General features: G+C 44.6%; 2 protein-coding genes across 16 annotated transcripts in view; one reads left to right on the top strand and one right to left on the bottom strand.

Moving 5' to 3' along the window:
* LOC137418316 (E3 SUMO-protein ligase PIAS2) overlaps positions 1–19,405 on the bottom strand; it is a 200,918-nt gene that overhangs the window by 106,812 nt on the left and 74,701 nt on the right. For 5 of the 14 annotated variants that reach the window (XM_078771967.1, XM_078771965.1, XM_078771966.1 and 2 more), the window contains one exon: positions 9,173–9,358. The exons of 4 other annotated variants lie outside the window; for them this stretch is intronic. In XM_078771967.1, coding sequence (XP_078628093.1) covers positions 9,173–9,358 — 186 coding nt within the window. Of the gene's footprint in view, positions 1–9,172; positions 9,359–12,578; positions 12,652–19,405 lie in introns of those variants that run through there. 5 more of the 14 variants (XM_068104355.2, XM_078771971.1, XM_068104356.2 and 2 more) reach the window with 3 other exon arrangements.
* KATNAL2 (katanin catalytic subunit A1 like 2) overlaps positions 12,670–19,405 on the top strand; it is a 155,492-nt gene continuing 148,756 nt past the window's right edge. Inside the window, exons 1-2 of one of the 2 annotated variants that reach the window (XM_078771974.1) lie at positions 12,728–12,748; positions 18,351–18,401. The gene's annotated coding sequence lies outside the window, so the exon portion shown is untranslated. Of the gene's footprint in view, positions 12,749–18,350; positions 18,402–19,405 lie in introns of both variants that reach the window. The other variant, XM_078771973.1, reaches the window with a different exon arrangement.

The following is a 19,405-nucleotide window of genomic DNA, read 5'->3' as shown; positions in this document are numbered from 1 at the left end:
ATTTGATACAATACAGTACAGGAACATAAAGCTCAGACGAAAACATACTCAAAAGTGAGCTTTGAAGCATGGACAGAATATCCTGATAAAAAGGTAATCCAACAAATGAAGCGATTCCGAAAAACAAATGTTCAAGACTCATTACGCATCAGCACACATGGTTGTGCGATGAGTGTTAACTGCCCAGTAGGTGATGCACAAGGACAGGAACAAGCTTAAAATATGTACAAAATGCTTTACAGAGCAGGGAAGAACATCCGACAAATCCTTAGCCTTGAGGAAAAATTTTGCCCGAGATCATACAGGTGTTCCAGGAACATACTCAAATAAATAAATGGGTGCCAACATTAACCAAACAGGACAAACATGGATCAAACTATATGCAAGATAACATATTAGCAATTACTCATGGCAAAGTTGCTGCACAAAGGTCACTTGAAAAATCATTTGTACGACAGACCTTTCTGTAGCTTTTCAAGTGGCATCATGTGAGGTGTAATATAAAACTTGCCTGCCAGGTGGCAGCACTGAACAGGTACAGTTGTTCGTAACAGCTCAGCGATAGACGGACAAAATTCAAACTCGGTTTTTATGCACGGATGTAAATGTAATCGTACTAAACCAAGCACCACTCATTGTCTATGATGAAAAGCATGCTACAATATGCTACAATATGCTACATTCATTAAATCTTGTGTCCCAAACCCATCCCTCTCTGTACCCACCATACCCAGTCGTACCCTGCTGCTCCTGGACTCCGTGTCCTTTCCTCCTGACAAGGTGGAAAAGTTTCTGTCAACCCTCGACTCTGATTCTGATTCTGTAACTGGACCCGACGGCATCAGCCCACGGGTCCTAAAATCCTGCTCTGCTGCTCTATCTCACCCTCTCTCTGTTCTCTTCACCCTCTCTTTTGCTCAAGGTCAACTGCCATCTGCTTGGAAATCAGCCAACATCACCGCTTTGCACAAAAAAGGTGCAAAAACAGATCCTAGCAACTACAGACCAATCAGCCTTCTCCCAATTATCAGCAAAGTCATGGAATCCATCATTGCTTCGGATATGAAATCTTTCCTCTTCTCCAATGGCTTGATCTCTGATCATCAATTTGGTTTCAGACCAGGTCACTCTACTCTGGACATGCTGCTTCTGCTGTCTCAACAATGGATGGAGGTCCTCAATGCCAAACAGGAAATTAGAGCCGTCTCCCTCGACATATCACGTGCCTTCGACACGGTCTGGCACCCCGCTCTGCTCACCAAACTCTCCTCCTTTGGTATCCATGGAAATCTCCACGCATGGCTGGCGGACTTCCTCTCTAGTCGTCGTCAACGTGTGGCCCTGAATGGGTTTCTCTCATCTCCTCTTCCTGTTCAGGCTGGAGTTCCCCAAGGCAGTGTTCTGGGCCCCGTGCTTTTTCTGGTCTTCATCAATGATCTCTCTGACTCTCTCGAAAATCCTCTCTATCTCTTTGCTGATGACTCCACTCTCTGCCGCTCCATTCCTCTTCCCTCAGATCGGCAGTCTGCTGCCTCCTCACTCTCTGAAGACCTGGACAAAATCACAGACTGGTCAAACAAGTGGAACATGTCTTTCAATCCTGACAAATCTCACACTCTTACTATGTCTCTCCGAAAAGATCGACTGGACAACCCTCCCATCTACTTTCTCAACAATCCTCTCCAAGAAGTTCTGTCGCTCAAGATTTTGGGTCTCACTATCTGCCATGATCTTTCTTGGGAAAACCACATTTCCAAGCTGGCCTCCAAAGCCAGTCGCCGACTGGGCATCCTCCGTCGTGCGAAGTCCTTCCTCGGCACACCTGAGCTCCTCACCACATACAAGGCTTTCATCCGCAGCTCAATGGAATACTGTTCTCCCCTATGGGCCGGTGCTCCTGCCTCACACCTAGCTCGGCTTCATGCTGTTGAAACCAAAGCTTTCAGAATTATTGGAATCTCCCGCGATGAAGCTATCTCTGAGGGCCTTTCACTCACTCACCGCAGGCAGGTAGGTGGTCTTTCTGTCTTCTACCGACTCCTCTCCGGCCTTGCACCCCCAGCTCTCTCTGTGCTCTGTCCCCCAAATATTCCTACAGGTCGCACAAGATCTGCCAGCAACCCTCTGATGGTTAAACTGCCGAAATCTCGGCTCTCTGCTCACCTTCACTCTTTCATTCCTCTTTTCTCCCGCCTCTGGAACAAACTCCCTCACTCCCTTCAATCCCACTCCTCCCTCCAGGTCTTTAAAACAGCTGTTCACCACCATCTCTTATCTTCCCCCATCCAAAACCTTGATCTTTTCTACCCCCGCTAATTCACCCCAGATCCACCTTGTTTGAAATTCCAACTTCTTTCCTGGAAGTCCTGGCAGTGTCCATATGTTTTATACCTCTCCCACCGCCCCCTTCCCATGCCCCCCCCCCCCAAAGCCCTCGCCCTCTCTCAGATCTCTCGATGTCTCCATGTCTCTCGGTGGCTGCTCTCAAATGTTGTGTTTGTGTCCTTCCCCCTCTCTCCCCATCTTGTCTACCGCTCCCGATGTTATATGTTTTATGTGTCGGTTTGTCTTTCTGTGTGATTAATGTTCGCTCTTTCACGAGCCTCGATCTTGTATACAAAAAAAAAAAAAAAAAAAAAAAAAAAAAATTAAAAAAACACCTTTAGAGGCCATTTTTCCCCGCAAAGCGGGGGTTGGCCTTTTTCGGGGACCGTGGTTGTTGTTGTTTTTTGGTCCCCTTTTTGAAGCAATGTTTTGCGGCCGGATGCCCTTCCTGCCTTCGGGGGGGTGGTAACAAAAAAAACCAAAAAAAAACAAACAAGGCAGGACATTGTTAGACAAGGAAACAGGACTCCGACTCCCTCGGAGTCTGTCAGAAGGAGAGTGCCTTTGTGATACGATGCCTGGCCTGCAATGCACAAATCCAACATTTTGTATTCAGGTTAAGAATAAAACTCAGACTAGAAAGCTCACAGGGTGGTAGAGGCTATTGTGACGGTTGTACAGACGTCACACAACAGACACGAATAGTTCAACTTTGCGTATGCACGTTTGTCCGCACAAAGTTGTACTTTATGACACAATAAGGTTTATTCTCAGATCTAAAGCAATCTATATACCCAGGTGACACTGCAGTTGAAAGCTCTTTCAAGTATGTATTGTACATATTTTCCAACACTGAACATGGAACACAGTTTTCCAATTTAACCAAAATAAGTGATGAGAGCACAGATTCTATGCAGCATCTACCACAGCAAATTGTGGTTATAGATAACGTTCGCAGCATTTAGGCTTGGGTCTTGCAGCGCACCTTAGACTACATATTTGATGGGTATCCATGGGCATCTTTCGGCACATTTTGTTGTGGCTTATGGGTCTGAGGTGCGCTACAAGACCGATGGGCACAACTAGAGTGCCCGAGCAGCCTTAAGAACACTTTGACAAAGATATTTAATTTGTCAATATATTGTCAAACCTTAATCGATGTTACACCTTAAATGTGGATTGTAAAAGTTAGTTGCACTGTCAGTGAGCAATTGAATAGAACAACAACACACAACAGGCATTTTAAGGCCATTTTCCCTGCTAGAGTGGGGGTTAGCCTTGCAGGCTCCATGATCATCTTCTCCATTTTGCCCTATTTTCTGCATCTCTCCTTGTTAACCCCCTTGCCCACATTTCTTCTTCCACCACCTTTAGCCAAGTCTTTCTCGGTCTTCCCCGTCCTCTACTTCCTTCTACATTCATTTCCATCACTCTTCTCAACCAGTCACTTTCATCCTTCCTCAACACATGACCAAACCATCTCAACCTGTTTCTCTTCACAACATCCATCACAGGCTCTATTCTCATCATCTTTCGCAATTCATCATTTGTCTTCCTCTCTCTCAAGGATACTCCGCACATCCACTGAACCATTCGCATTTCCACCCTTTCCAGCCTTCGTTGCTGCTCTACATTCATTACCCATGTCTCGCTCCCATAAATCATAACACTTCTCACACATGCAGCATAGACCTTTCCCTTCAGCTTCAACGACACTCCCCTCCTCGTCAGCATGCCACTCAGTTCCTGAAATTTCTTCCATGCACATCTCACTCCAGCAACCGTTGCCGAGTCTGATCCACCTTCTCCATTCAGCATGTCTCCGAGGTAGCAAAATTTTTTCACACCTTCCAGCTTCTTGCCATCTCCAAGATCCAACTCAACATTTCCTCCATCTGCAGCTCCCTCTATGCACACCTTACACTTGAATGTAGCTGCCACAGTGGTTAATGACCACCTCAGACCACTACATTTTTGATGAACCCACTCAGCGCACATTGTACATTGAATGGAGTTCACTCTGACACCCTTCCTGCACACAACACATGGCCACTTCCCAGTTCTTTCCACCTCACCACATGCTTTACCACTTGCCATCACCTTAGTCTTTCCGATATTCACCTTCAGACCTTTTGTCTCCATACATTCCTTCCACTTGTTCATCTTAGACTCTTAGACATCTTAGCCCGAAACAAGTGTGTGTCCACCCTCAGGAGAGCCAGGAAACAATATCTCTCCGTTCTCAAGACCGAACTCTCTTATCTGTCTCCCTCTTCCAAATCCTGGTGGCGTCTGGTCAAATCCGTTTCTGGTGTTTGTTCCCCCTCCATCCCCTCCCTTACCTCAAACGGCTACACAGCTGACTCCGCACATGAAAAAGCTGAATGCCTCAACTCTGTGTTTGCCTCTAAATCTTGTGTCCCAAACCCATCCCTCTCTGTACCCACCATACCCAGTCGTACCCTGCTGCTCCTGGACTCCGTGTCCTTTCCTCCTGACAAGGTGGAAAAGTTTCTGTCAACCCTCGACTCTGATTCTGCAACTGGACCCGACGGCATCAGCCCACGGGTCCTAAAATCCTGCTCTGCTGCTCTATCTCACCCTCTCTCTGTTCTCTTCACCCTCTCTTTTGCTCAAGGTCAACTGCCATCTGCTTGGAAATCAGCCAACATCACCGCTTTGCACAAAAAAGGTGCAAAAACAGATCCTAGCAACTACAGACCAATCAGCCTTCTCCCAATTATCAGCAAAGTCATGGAATCCATCATTGCTTCTGATATGAAATCTTTCCTCTTCTCCAATGGCTTGATCTCTGATCATCAATTTGGTTTCAGACCAGGTCACTCTACTCTGGACATGCTGCTTCTGCTGTCTCAACAATGGATGGAGGTCCTCAATGCCAAACAGGAAATTAGAGCTGTCTCCCTCGACATATCACGTGCCTTCGACACGGTCTGGCACCCCGCTCTGCTCACCAAACTCTCCTCCTTTGGTATCCATGGAAATCTCCACGCATGGCTGGCGGACTTCCTCTCTAGTCGTCGTCAACGTGTGGCCCTGAATGGGTTTCTCTCATCTCCTCTTCCTGTTCAGGCTGGAGTTCCCCAAGGCAGTGTTCTGGGCCCCGTGCTTTTTCTGGTCTTCATCAATGATCTCTCTGACTCTCTCGAAAATCCTCTCTATCTCTTTGCTGATGACTCCACTCTCTGCCGCTCCATTCCTCTTCCCTCAGATCGGCAGTCTGCTGCCTCCTCACTCTCTGAAGACCTGGACAAAATCACAGACTGGTCAAACAAGTGGAACATGTCTTTCAATCCTGACAAATCTCACACTCTTACTATGTCTCTCCGAAAAGATCGACTGGACAACCCTCCCATCTACTTTCTCAACAATCCTCTCCAAGAAGTTCTGTCGCTCAAGATTTTGGGTCTCACTATCTGCCATGATCTTTCTTGGGAAAACCACATTTCCAAGCTGGCCTCCAAAGCCAGTCGCCGACTGGGCATCCTCCGTCGTGCGAACTCCTTCCTCGGCACACCTGAGCTCCTCACCACATACAAGGCTTTCATCCGCAGCTCAATGGAATACTGTTCTCCCCTATGGGCCGGTGCTCCTGCCTCACACCTAGCTCGGCTTCACGCTGTTGAAACCAAAGCTTTCAGAATTATTGGAATCTCCCGCGATGAAGCTATCTCTGAGGGCCTTTCACTCACTCACCGCAGGCAGGTAGGTGGTCTTTCTGTCTTCTACCGACTCCTCTCCGGCCTTGCACCCCCAGCTCTCTCTGTGCTCTGTCCCCCAAATATTCCTACAGGTCGCACAAGATCTGCCAGCAACCCTCTGATGGTTAAACTGCCGAAATCTCGGCTCTCCGCTCACCTTCACTCTTTCATTCCTCTTTTCTCCCGCCTCTGGAACAAACTCCCTCACTCCCTTCAATCCCACTCCTCCCTCCAGGTCTTTAAAACAGCTGTTCACCACCATCTCTTATCTTCCCCCATCCAAAACCTTGATCTTTTCTACCCCCGCTAATTCACCCCAGATCCACCTTGTTTGAAATTCCAACTTCTTTCCTGGAAGTCCTGGCAGTGTCCATATGTTTTATACCTCTCCCACTGCCCCCTTCCCACGCCCCCCCCCCCCCCCCAAAGCCCTCGCCCTCTCTCAGATCTCTCGATGTCTCCATGTCTCTCGGTCCCTGCTCTCAAATGTTGTGTTTGTGTCCTTCCCCCTCTCTCCCCATCTTGTCTACCGCTCCCTATGTTATATGTTTTATGTGTCGGTTTGTCTTTCTGTGTGTTCATGTGATTAATGTTCGCTCTTTCACGAGCCTCGATATTGTATACAAAAAAAAAAAAAAAAAAAAAAAAAAAAATCTTCTCCTTCAGTCCATCCAAACTCTCCGCAATAAACACCAGATCATCTGCATACAACAACTCCCACGGTAAACCCTCCTTTACGTTCCGAGCCAGCACCTCCATCACAGCTACAAATAGTAGTGGACTTAGTACCGACCCCTGATGCACTCCCACCTTCACCTCAAACTCACCACTGTTCCCGTCCTTAGTCCTTACAAATCAATCTGTCCTTCGTCCTTACAATCTTACGTCAAGTGAGCAAATGAATGAGTTTGCAAAATTCTCAGATCTAGTGTAATCTATACACCCCCAGTGAGGTTCTGCATTATTAAATGCTCAGTCTTGTTTTGAATAGCACAAGAGGAGCATGCACTGAAGGGAACTGGAGCTCAGCTTCCATCACGATGCCGATTAGAGATGGCTTTCTTCACAAGGCTGTTAGGCATTCGATTCTTGGAAGCAAAATTATATACAGTACTGGACTTGGAAACTCCTACCTCATGTCCTGAACCTATTTAAATGCATTCATCAACGAGAAGTTTTGTTTCCTCTCCTGCGATGGCAGCACGACTACATAAGGACTACAGAAAGACATCACATAAACATTATAGGCACATGGGTACCTGATTCAATGACATACCTGACTGATGCTGTACAATACCATCCTCACTTTTCCATGAGCCTCAATTTCATTAACAAAAACAAAATATCAACTAAAATGGCACTCATTAGAGGGCAAACCTCCACCATGCTCAACAGTTTGTTTTGTAACCCATTGATAGGTCAGATCTGAATCTGACCTGAAACAAAATCTAATCAGCTTGTTCTTGTCACCTACCCAACCAATCGGACCAAGTTTTGTTACATGTCATCCACAACTTTTTGAAATATCATGCTACATATCATTTTTGGTCCTATCACTCAATGAAAAAGAATCACTTAAAACAAGACCGATAGTCTAACAGCGGCCTAGCCGGGCTTGTTTGATACTTTAGTTGAAGAGGATAGTATGACCTGCGTAGGGATACCAGTTACCAGTTAGAATATAATGTAAGTATTAAAATTTTTGACCTCAGGCAGGGACAGCTGGTTCGTGAATGACTTGGGTTAAAAAAAATGGCGAATGGCAAGCGATGAACCAATAAATTCCACATTCTTGTGCCACCTTCAGTCAAACGTTGGGTATTGGCATCACGTTCTCTATATTTTCATTCCAAACAGCATCATTCATCATTCCAACCACAAATTAATACTTTGGTGTTAATATATTAAAATATAATGTTAAATCATGTTCTATTGAGATATTAAACCAGCGAACTGTCATCATCTGGTCACTTCCGGATTCGGGAGCACGGTCCGTATCGATCGCATTTCAAAATCATAATTGTATCTAGGAATTTTTGAAACCTCTTCCTACCTTCCTCCTTACGACACCCACGTGGACCCCACAATGCTCCACAGAAGGTTATTATATTTCCTTTTAGTAAAATATGCAACTGTAATGGTTACCGAATGAGTCCCCGTCATGTGACCAGATCCTCAGCTTTTATTGGTGTATGTTTGTGGGGGACATACGGACAGACAAACGCTGTTCCCGACGGCACGGCACTGCCCTATGGGCTACGCTGTAAAAATTAAAAAAAACTCATGTCCAGATCCGGATTCGGATTTTCACCAAAATAGAATCGATTTATACTGGTCTCACACCCAACCTGTCCACCAAGATTTGTCAAAATCCGTCCAAACTCTGAGATATCGTGCTATATATATATATCGTTGTATGCCCTCTCACAATGGTGAAGAATCACAAGAATTCTCAGATCCAAATCCAGATCTGGATCTTCACCAAAGTCTATTCATTTTGTCTGTGTGACACACCCAACCTCTCCACCAAATATCGTCCGAATACATCCACAACTTTGAGATATTTTGTTCACAAACAAACAGACAGGAGTGAAAACATAATCTCCATCCACCTTTGGTGGCAGAGGTAATTAGCACGAATACAATGGAGACCAGACGACCGAATTAGCAGGCGTTTCTGAAAGTGAAATTGATTACAACTTGTACCTGTACTGCAAATGACATCAATCTCTTATGCTGATGCCACTCCTCCCTTCGCTCCCGCTTCCCCCACATCACAATTTTTCAGATCTTAGAAAATCGCCTCGATTTACATAGTTCCTGTTTAATGAGGATTCAAGGTGTGATGCAAATTTATACAAGTTTCAGGCAAAATGAAAGCAAATCGAAAAGCGGAGCTCATTTCATAGATTGGCTCTTCAGCCATTTCAACAGAGTATACGTATATACAAAGGAACTTGTAAATTACCAAACCTGCTCGACATAGTTGGATATAACGTGAGGATACAATACATAGGATGGAAACACCAATTTCAGGCTTTAACCACTCCACATATTAGGTTTCCTGCCAATGACTTAATTATTTTTTTCCTTGTGTCAATAAAAACCAATCAATTGAGCATTACCATGCGGTGCCGAGGAAGGCGGCGCCGGTATAGCTCTTTTATCTTGAGTTGCACAGCAGGGCTGCAGCCTACTCTAAGCAGCTGTAAGGCACGTGTCAGCAGCTCTTGCTTACGACCGCTCTTGTTCCGTCCAGCATAGCCCAGGAGCACCTGCAGCTCTGACACGCGGAAGCTCAGCACCATGTGCTGTAAAGTTTTGGGAGATGGAGGAAGAAATCACTATTTACTAAATAATTGTATGTTAGATATCATAGCATCATGAGGTTAAAGGATGAAAAAGGTGAGATGAACATCGTAAAGGAAGGGTAAAAAAGGAAGGAAAAAAGAGGAAAAGAAAGGAGGGAAAAAACTAAAGAGAAAAAAAAGGAAGAAAAAAGCCATTTCTTTATGAAGAAGTCGTAACGATGTTACAATCCCGCAAGGTCAGCGGTGGTGTACATCTGCCTCTGTACCTGCGCGCATGTCTACGAGAGGCTGTGGGGATCTCCCAGAAATACAGGTTTTTCATTTGCTCTCGGAGGGTATTTCCGCGTACGTCATAGCCGATGACGTAGTGGAATGCTCGCGCTTCTAACCTCGTTTTCGAATTTTCACGAGACCTCTTCAATTTCTGTCATTCGATCGACTCGAAAATTTTTGCTTGTGTTCGGCGCTTTTCAAATCAACGATCGAATGTTCCGGACAAAATAAAAGGTATGTTGGACGTTTTTTCAACATGTTATCTAGTTTGTGGTGGAATTTCATTGCAATCTGATGATATTTTATTTTGGATAGATATTTTGTTTTTTGGTAAGATATTTTGGTAAGATATTTTTGATTATTAAGTAAGATTATTAAGTAAGTTTTTGGTAAGATATTTTGGCCCCGATGTCGGGATTTCCTGACATAATTTTGCAAAAAATGATGCTTTTAATCATCTTGAGAGTGGACATTTCATTCCTTTACCTGTCTGTAACAGCATCTAATACGACAGTGTTAAAGTTCTGATCTTGAGAATAAAACAATTTTGAATTTTCAAGGCAGTCTGGGTGTTTATTACAATTTCCGTCAGGACTGTTAATTAGGTACTTAATTAGGTAATTAGGTACTTAACTAGGTAATTAGGTACTTAACTAGGTAATTAGGTACTTAACTAGGTAATTAGGTACTTAATTAGGTAATTAGGTACTTAATTAGGTAATTAATTAGGTAATTAGGTACTTAATTAGGTAATTAGGTACTTAATTAGGTAATTAATTAATTATGTAATTCAATTTCAGGTCATCCAAAGTAAGATGTATCATATCTTTTGTAGAATGCTTCAATCTATAATAACTGAAAGTTTCATTCAGTTCTCTTCATTTTTAAGGAAGTTATGGGCTTTTATGTCATTAAATTGACTGTCCTCGATCACAGCTTTTGTTTTAAGTTAATGGAAAAACAATAGGAAAGAAGATGCTAATTTCCGAGTATAAAAATGACCATAACTTCTTTAATACTGAAGATATGAAAGTGAATTAGGTATCAAATTAAAGGCCTTTCCATGCTTTATCTGATGATATAAATTACAGGCTTGATTTTTAACATCTCAAAATTTTGTAACATTCCTAGAAGTCACGAGATGGTGGTGCGTTGCTCATTTGATGTCTTAGAAGAACTGCGAATGTTCAAATAAAACTGTGTGCAGCACATCTATTTACTACTGCTTTAGGAATTCCCCCTCTCAAATCAAAAATCATGGAGGACCTCTTTTTTCTTGCATTGCTTCACAATTAGTTGGAAACAAAAACGAAATGCACAGATTAAATGACTTACCAGCAATATGTGCTAATTTGTAGAGATTCCAGTTTTTAACCCTTCCTGGTAAGATCATATCGATTTAAACGCCGACGAGAATTGTTGTGGATGGCCGAGACCGAGATGTACGTGTGTGTGTACGAGATGTACGTGTGAGATGTACGAGATGTACGATGGCCACAGCCTAGACCGAGAGGTACGCAAGCTCGCGTCCAAGCCGTCTAGCCTAGGTTCGAATCTCGGCCAACTATAAACTCTCATCTCGGTGACAATATTGTCCTTCAGCCCTTCAGATGGACGTTAAACTGCGTAAACTGGGCGCCAGCATTAGTTGGTGGACGTTAATGATCCCATGGTGCACTTCGCGAAGAGCAAGCGAGTTATCGCCGGCATCCACGAACAAATTACAAATCCCTGCCCTAACATTAGCCGAGCGTGAGACTTGGCCAGCCCGTTAATGAAAAAAATTGGATCAAAAACTTCCCCCCAGCAACACAACAACGTGGGAATAATTGTGGCCGAAGAGGCGAAACAAAGAGAAAAGAACGAAGAGGAAGAGGAAGCGTTTTTGCTGTCGTTCTCAGAAGCAGAGCCACAAAGTTTTTGAACACAAAGAACTCTGGGAAATTATTTATTTTGCGTTAAAATTAAATAATAAAATAACAACTAAATGGTATTAATGATGCCGACTACGCAATAAAGTTAACATTTTAAGAGGACGTTTGTTTCCATAAAGGGACATCTCTCAGCAACAGGTAAAACGCTTGCTTATAAAATACACTACGGAGTTGTGCAATTGTGCCCACAAGACGAGGTCCACAGGTATGAGCAAAGCTTGATACACTTTTATCAGAGCCTCGGGTTGAAGTAAAATCAAAATAAAGACCGATTACCGCACTGTAGTCCCAAGAAGGAAGCTGGGTATCTCACACACACACACACACACACACACACACACACACACACACACACACACACACACACACACACACACACACACACACACACACACACACACACACACACACACACACACACACACACACACACACACACACACACACACACACACACACACACCCTGGGCCACGGTGCAGCAAGTCTGTTTGATAAGTGCCTCCAGTACATAATATTAATACATTCATTGCTCACACAAGTCGTAATCGCACTGAGGCTCAGACAGAAAGAAAAGAAAGAAATGATGATAATAATGACGATGAGGTAATGATATGATAAGGTATTTGAAAAATTCAACATACAACATTCCGAGAGACAAAACGGGAGAATATAATCAAAAAAATAATAATAAAAACGTCTAAAGTGTAATTTGCCACATTCAAAGGACAGAATGAACAATTGGAAATAACTACAGGAAGGAATAAATAAAAATCATGCGATGTTCTCGTCTGAAGTACAAAGTTGAGGTAAATCCGTGAGGGGTGAGTGAACCGAGGCCTAACGCGGACAAACGCTTGCTCAGCCTGTCTCACGTGTCCGGACAAGAAAGGCCGCTCAAGGACTCCGAACCCCAAAGTTTACAGGTAAATTAAACCCAACAGGTTATCAAAGCTTTCAGCAGCTCGTGAAGGAAAACGAGCGAAACACTTTGCAGTCACGATCGCGCCTGTACCTTCAGATCCGCGCCATCCGCCATCTTGATCGCCCGAGCGGCGCGCCTCGTTGACGTCATTTCCGTTGATGACACGTCAGGTTGCGAGGCGACGCAGCTTCGCCCGAAACCACGGGTCATTTATTCATTTCTCAGCGGCGTTTAAGGGATCGAACGTCCTGGGTTTACAGGTGAGTTTCCTGTCGCTTCAGCATCTGATGTTTTGACGGTTTATGTGAAAATTGTGCGAAAGAATCATTTACATAGAATGTACATTAAAGCGATGCCATATAATCTTTTCTATAGGAGGGTAACGTTTAATAAATACATTGGAGTTTCTGATTCAGTGCATTAAATAAATGCAGTGGATGTAGTAGAACTCTACACTTTAAGAAGGCATCGATATGGGACCACAGAGAAGGATGCCAGATCAAAATGAGGTGAGGGCTTATGGAGTGGCTGGTCAGGTAGCTACCTGGATTGGAAAATGGATTCGTGGATCTGGATTGGAAAAGTGATAGGAAGCAAACTAGCTGTGAGAATGTAGCATGTAGCAAAGCAAAGTAGCTGTGAGAATGTAGCATGTAGCAAAGCAAAGTAGCTGTGAGAATGTAGCATGTAGCAAAGTAGCTGTGAGAATGTAGTATGTAGCAAAGCAAAGTAGCTGTGAGAATGTAGCATGTAGCAAAGTAGCTGTGAGAATGTAGCATGTAGCAAAGCAAAGTAGCTGTGAGAATGTAGCATGTAGCAAAGTAGCTGTGAGAATGTAGTATGTAGCAAAGCAAAGTAGCTGTGAGAATGTAGCATGTAGCAAAGCAAAGTAGCTGTGAGAATGTAGCATGTAGCAAAGTAGCTGTGAGAATGTAGCATGTAGCAAAGCAAAGTAGCTGTGAGAATGTAGCATGTAGCAAAGTAGCTGTGAGAATGTAGCATGTAGCAAAGCAAAGTAGCTGTGAGAATGTAGCATGTAGCAAAGTAGCTGTGAGAATGTAGCATGTAGCAAAGCAAAGTAGCTGTGAGAATGTAGCATGTAGCAAAGCAAAGTAGCTGTGAGAATGTAGCATGTAGCAAAGCAAAGTAGCTGTGAGAATGTAGCATGTAGCAAAGCAAAGTAGCTGTGTGAATGTAGCATGTAGCAAAGCAAAGTAGCTGTGAGAATGTAGCATGTAGCAAAGTAGCTGGGAGAATGTAGCATGTAGCAAAGCAAAGTAGCTGTGAGAATGTAGCATGTAGCAAAATAGCTGTGAGAATGTAGCATGTAGCAAAGTAGCTGTGAGAATGTAGCATGTAGCAAAGCAAAGTAGCTGTGAGAATGTAGCATGTAGCAAAGCAAAGTAGCTGTGAGAATGTAGCATGTAGCAAAGCAAAGTAGCTGTGTGAATGTAGCATGTAGCAAAGCAAAGTAGCTGTGAGAATGTAGCATGTAGCAAAGTAGCTGTGAGAATGTAGCATGTAGCAAAGCAAAGTAGCTGTGAGAATGTAGCATGTAGCAAAGCAAAGTAGCTGTGAGAATGTAGCATGTAGCAAAGTAGCTGTGAGAATGTAGCATGTAGCAAAGCAAAGTAGCTGTGAGAATGTAGCATGTAGCAAAGTAGCTGTGAGAATGTAGCATGTAGCAAAGCAAAGTAGCTGTGAGAATGTAGCATGTAGCAAAGCAAAGTAGCTGTGAGAATGTAGCATGTAGCAAAGCAAAGTAGCTGTGAGAATGTAGCATGTAGCAAAGTAGCTGTGAGAATGTAGCATGTAGCAAAGCAAAGTAGCTGTGAGAATGTAGCATGTAGCAAAGCAAAGCAGCTGTGAGAATGTAGTATGTAGCAAAGCAAAGTAGCTGTGAGAATGTAGCATGTAGCAAAGTAGCTGTGAGAATGTAGCATGTAGCAAAGCAAAGTAGCTGTGAGAATGTAGCATGTAGCAAAGCAAAGTAGCTGTGAGAATGTAGCATTGTAGCATGTAGCAAAGCAAAGTAGCTGTGAGAATGTAGCATGTAGCAAAGTAGCTGTGAGAATGTAGCATGTAGCAAAGCAAAGCAGCTGTGAGAATGTAGCATGTAGCAAAGCAAAGTAGCTGTGAGAATGTAGCATGTAGCAAAGCAAAGTAGCTGTGTGAATGTAGCATGTAGAAAAGCAGCTGTGAGAATGTAGCATGTAGCAAAGCAAAGTAGCTGTGAATGGGAGTTTTTTTTTTCTTCTTCTTCTTTTTTTCTTTTTTGTATATAAGATCGAGGCTCGTGAAAAAGCAAACATTAATCACACAAAAAGTCAAACCGACACATAAAAAACAAAAAATAAGGGGAGCGGTAGACAAGATGGGGAGAGAGGGGGAAGGACACAAACACAACATTTGAGAGCAGGGACATCAGGAGAAATGTGGGAGGGGAGGGCTTGGGGGGAGGTGGGAGACGTATAAAACAAATGAACACTGCAAGGACTTCCAGGAAAGAAGTTGGAATTTCCAAAAAAAAAAGTGTATCTGGGGTGAATTAGCGAGGGCAGAAAAGATCAAGGTTATGGATGGGGGAAGATAAGAGATGGTGGTGAACAGCTGTTTTAAAGACCTGGAGGGAGTAGTGGGATTGAAGGGAGTGGGGGAGTTTGTTCCAGAGGCGGGAGAAAAGGGGAATGAAAGAGTGAAGGTGAGCAGAGAGCCTAGATTTTGGCAGTTTAACCATAAGAGGGTTGCAGGCAGATCTTGTGCGACCTGAAGGAATATTGGGGGGACAGAGCACAGAGAGAGCTGGGGGAGCAAGGCCGGAGAGGAGTCGGGAGAAGACAAAAGACCACCAACCTGCCTGCGGTGAGTGAGTGAAAGGCCCTCGGAGTTAACTTCATCGCAGGAGATTCCAATGATTCTGATAGCTTTGGTTTCAACAGCGTGAAGCCAAGCTAGGTGTGAGGCAGAAGCACCGGCCCAGAGGGGAGAACAATATTCCATTGAGCGGCGGATGAAAGCCTTGTATGTGGTGAGGAGCTCAGGTGTGCCAAGGAAGAACTTCGCACGACGGAGGATGCCCAGTCGGCGACTGACTTTGGAGGCCAGCTTGGAAATGTGGTTTTCCCAAGAAAGATCATGGCAGATAGTGAGACCCAAAAGCTTGAGCGACAGAACTTCTTGGAGAGGATTGTTGAGAAAGTGGATGGGAGGGTTTTCCAGTCAGTCCTTTCAGAGAGAGAGGCATTGTAAGAGTGTGAGATTTGTCAGGATTGAAAGACATGTTCCACTTGTTTGACCAGTCTGTGATTTTGTCCAGGTCTGCAGAGAGTGAGGAGGCTGCAGACTGCCGATCTGAGGGATGAGGAATGGAGCGGCAGAGAGTGGAGTCATCAGCAAAGAGATAGAGGATTTTTCAGAGAGTCGGAGAGATCATTGATGAAGACCAGAAATAGCACAGGGCCCAGAACACTACCTTGGGGAACTCCAGCCAGAACAGGCAGGGGAGATGAGAGAAATACATTCAGGGCCACACGTTGCCGACCCGAGAGGAAGTCCGCAAGCCATGAGTGGAGATTTCCATGGATACCATAGGAGGAGAGTTTGGTGAGCAGAGCTGGGTGCCAGACCGTATCGAAGGCACGTGATATGTCAAGTGAGACAGCTCTGATTTCCTGTTTGGCATTGAGGACCTCCATCCATTGTTGGGACAGCAGAAGCAACATGTCCAGAGTAGAATGACCTGGTCTGAATCCAAATTGATGGTCGGATATCAAGCCATTGGAGAAGAGGAAGGATTTGATATCCGAAGCAATGATGGATTCCATGACTTTGCTGATAATTGGAAGCAGGCTGATTGGTCTGTAGTTGCAAGGATCTGTTTTTGCACATTTTTTGTGTAAAGCGGTAATGTTTGCTGATTTCCAAGATGCTGGCAGATGACCTTGAGCAAAAGAGAGGGTGAAAAGAACAGAGACAGGGTGAGATATAGCGGCAGAGCAGGATTTTAGGACCCGTGGGCTGATGCCGTCTGGTCCAGTTGCAGAATCAGAGTCGAGGTTTGACAAAAACTTCTCCACCTTCTCAGGAGAGAAGGACACAGAGTCCAGGAGCAGTTGGGTTCAACTGGGAAAGGTGGGAACAGAGAGAGATGGGTTTGGGACACAAGATTTTGAGGCAAACACAGAGTTGTGGCATTTGGATTTGTCACGTGCGGTGTCAACTGTGTAGCCATTTGAGGTGAGGGAGGGGATGGAGGGGGAACGAACACCAGAAACGCATTTGACCAGACGCCACCAGGATTTGGGGGAAGGAGACAGGTTTGAGAGTTCAATCTTGAGTGTGGAGAGATAGTGCTTCATGGCACTCCTGAGGGTAGACACACACTTGTTCCGAGCTTGGTGGAAGGAACTGAGATTGCCTTCAGTTGGATTTGCCTTCCAAGAGGCAAAGGCACGTTGTTTCAGGGCAACTGCCTCACCACAAGATTCCGTGTACCATGGACGGGAGGAAGGGCAAGACAACTGAAGACGAGATGGGATAAATCTGTGAATGAGAGAGAGCAGTTTGCTTTGGGAGAATTCCCAGGAAGAAATTGATGTCAGAGGCAGTAGAGACGGGAGACCAGTCCAGATGATTGATGGCTGCTTGCAGACCATGCCAGTCAGCCTGAGTGAAATGCCAGACTCGTCGGCACTGAGGAGGCTCTCTGAGAATGGCCAGAGAGATGTCCACTTTAACAAGCACATGATCAGAAGAACCGATTGGAGCAGAAGAAGAGCAGCAGACATTTGCAGGGAAGTTAGTCATAACCAAGTCCAGAAGAGAAGATACTCCATTGACAGAGATCCGGGTCGGGAATTGACAGATTGTGTCAGTCCCAATGAGTCGCAGAAGTCCTTTGCTGAGGTGCCATGGCTGGTGAGAGATGAACCCACACCCAGCCAGCTGGCATGATGACAGTTGAAGTCGCCACATATGAGGAAGAGAGAGTTTGGATAAGTTGATAGAAGTTGGTTCATGTTGTCCGACAGCGAAATGTAAATGGAGTCATCACTGTTTGGAGGACGGTACAGAACACATATGAACAAAAGGTGGGAGCGGAGAGGAAGCCATAGCCAGAGGTACTCCTGGGGGTGGGGTGGAGAGAGGGTAGTGTAAGGAGAGTGAGGAAGACAGTTTTTGATAAAGATAGCCACCCCACCACCAGGACGAGGCTCAGGTCTATCATACCGGAGGAGGGAGTAACCAGGAAGAGATATTAAGGAATCAGAGACATGCTGACATGAGTAGCTGTGAGAATGTACAATGTAGCAAAGCAAAGTAGCTGTGAGAATGTAGCAATGTGGCATGTAGCAAAGCAAAGTAGCTGTGAGAATGTCTGTGTTTGTGTGTGTGTGTGTGTGTGTGTGTGTGTGTGTGTGTCTGTGTGTGTGAATTTGTGTGTGTGTGTGTGTCTGTCTGTGTGTGTGTGCGTGTCTGTATGTGTGTGTGTGTGTGTGTCTGTCTCTGTGTGTGTGTGTCTGTCTCTGTGTGTGTGTCTGTATGTGTGTGTGTCTGTGTGTGTGTGTGTCTGTGTTTGTGTGTGTGTGTGTGAATCTCTGTGTGTGTGTCTGTGTGTGTGTCTGTATGTGTGTGTCTGTGTGTGTGTGTGTGTGCGTGTGTGCAAGTTGTGTTTGTGTTCTATCCCCACACGTGAGTGGGCCACAGGAGATGGAACGAAGATGTACCCCGGATCTCAAGTATCCACCCCCGTTAGTGCGTGTGCGTATGTACGTGTGCACGTGTCAGTGTGTATGGTGTAGGTATGTGTGTGCGTGCATGTGTGCATACGTGTGTCTCGTTGGTTGTTATCTCCATTCGCAGGTTTCAGGAGGTGGAAACATCCCAGGACGCAAAGCATCCACCTCCACTTCGGTAAGGGATCAGAGTTCATGGACCAAGTTGTTAAACTTTCTCAGAGCTTTGTTCCAAGGGCTCTTTTCAGGATCGTCACCAAACCCCAGATTGCCTCCAGTTGTAGTTTGTGGGTGTGTGTTTGTTGCACTACTCCTGCAGTTCTCACCTGATTACATCCAGGCTTGCTACATAGGATCAGCATGACCCCAGCATAGGATCAGCATAGTGTATAGAGGTTTTTTTTTTTGGTTTTTTTTGCTGGTGGTCTTGGGGAGAAGGAGGTTGGACGCACCTTCTCTATGTAAATGTGTATCGTGTAGCGACACCTGTAGGTATGAGAGGGTATTACATGTCCCAACCTTTACAGTGCAGTATTCCTGTCCCCACGCTTTCCAGTGCAGTGAGATGTTTTGAATTATAATTAGTAGGCATGTTTTTGCTTCATGAATGTAACCTGGGTTATTGATTTTGTTTTCGGGAGCGATTGAGGGAGCTGTCAGTTGCCTGTACACCACCGAATGAAGGTATGCGTCAGAAGAACGTGTTGCATGCTTAGAACAAGATCACTCATCGGGCGCCTTGCTTGTTATTCATAATTTACATCAACGATTTGGATAGTGAGGTGAAGAGTCGGCTTTCCAAATTTGCAGATGACACAAAGCTTGGAGGTAATGTAGATAATAGAGGCAGTTGTAATCAGATTCAGGAAAGTATTGATACTTGCATAGATTTGGCAAAATATTGGCAGATGCAATTTACCCTAAACAAGTGTAAGGTGTTGGGAATAGGTAAGAATAATTAAAATAGAGATTACCTGATGCAAAGGGCAATTTTGGATCACATCACATCGGAGAAGGATCTAGGGTGGTAATACATATGGGAGGTAAGCTGACAGGGCAATGGCAGGTAGGTGTAGGTAAAGTAAACAGGGTTTTAGGTTGTAAACTAGATTGATACCAAGCCTAGCTAGAGTCAGCAATGAGGAGCACCTGGAGGAGACAGAGCTTTATACATTAGAAAAG

Source organism: Myxine glutinosa, chromosome 2 (assembly GCF_964187855.1).
Source record: "Myxine glutinosa chromosome 2, kmMyxGlut1.1, whole genome shotgun sequence".
Taxonomy (NCBI): domain Eukaryota; kingdom Metazoa; phylum Chordata; class Myxini; order Myxiniformes; family Myxinidae; genus Myxine; species Myxine glutinosa.
The sequence above is the reverse complement of the archived record's forward strand: the minus strand, read 5'-3'. Positions and strand labels throughout refer to the sequence as shown.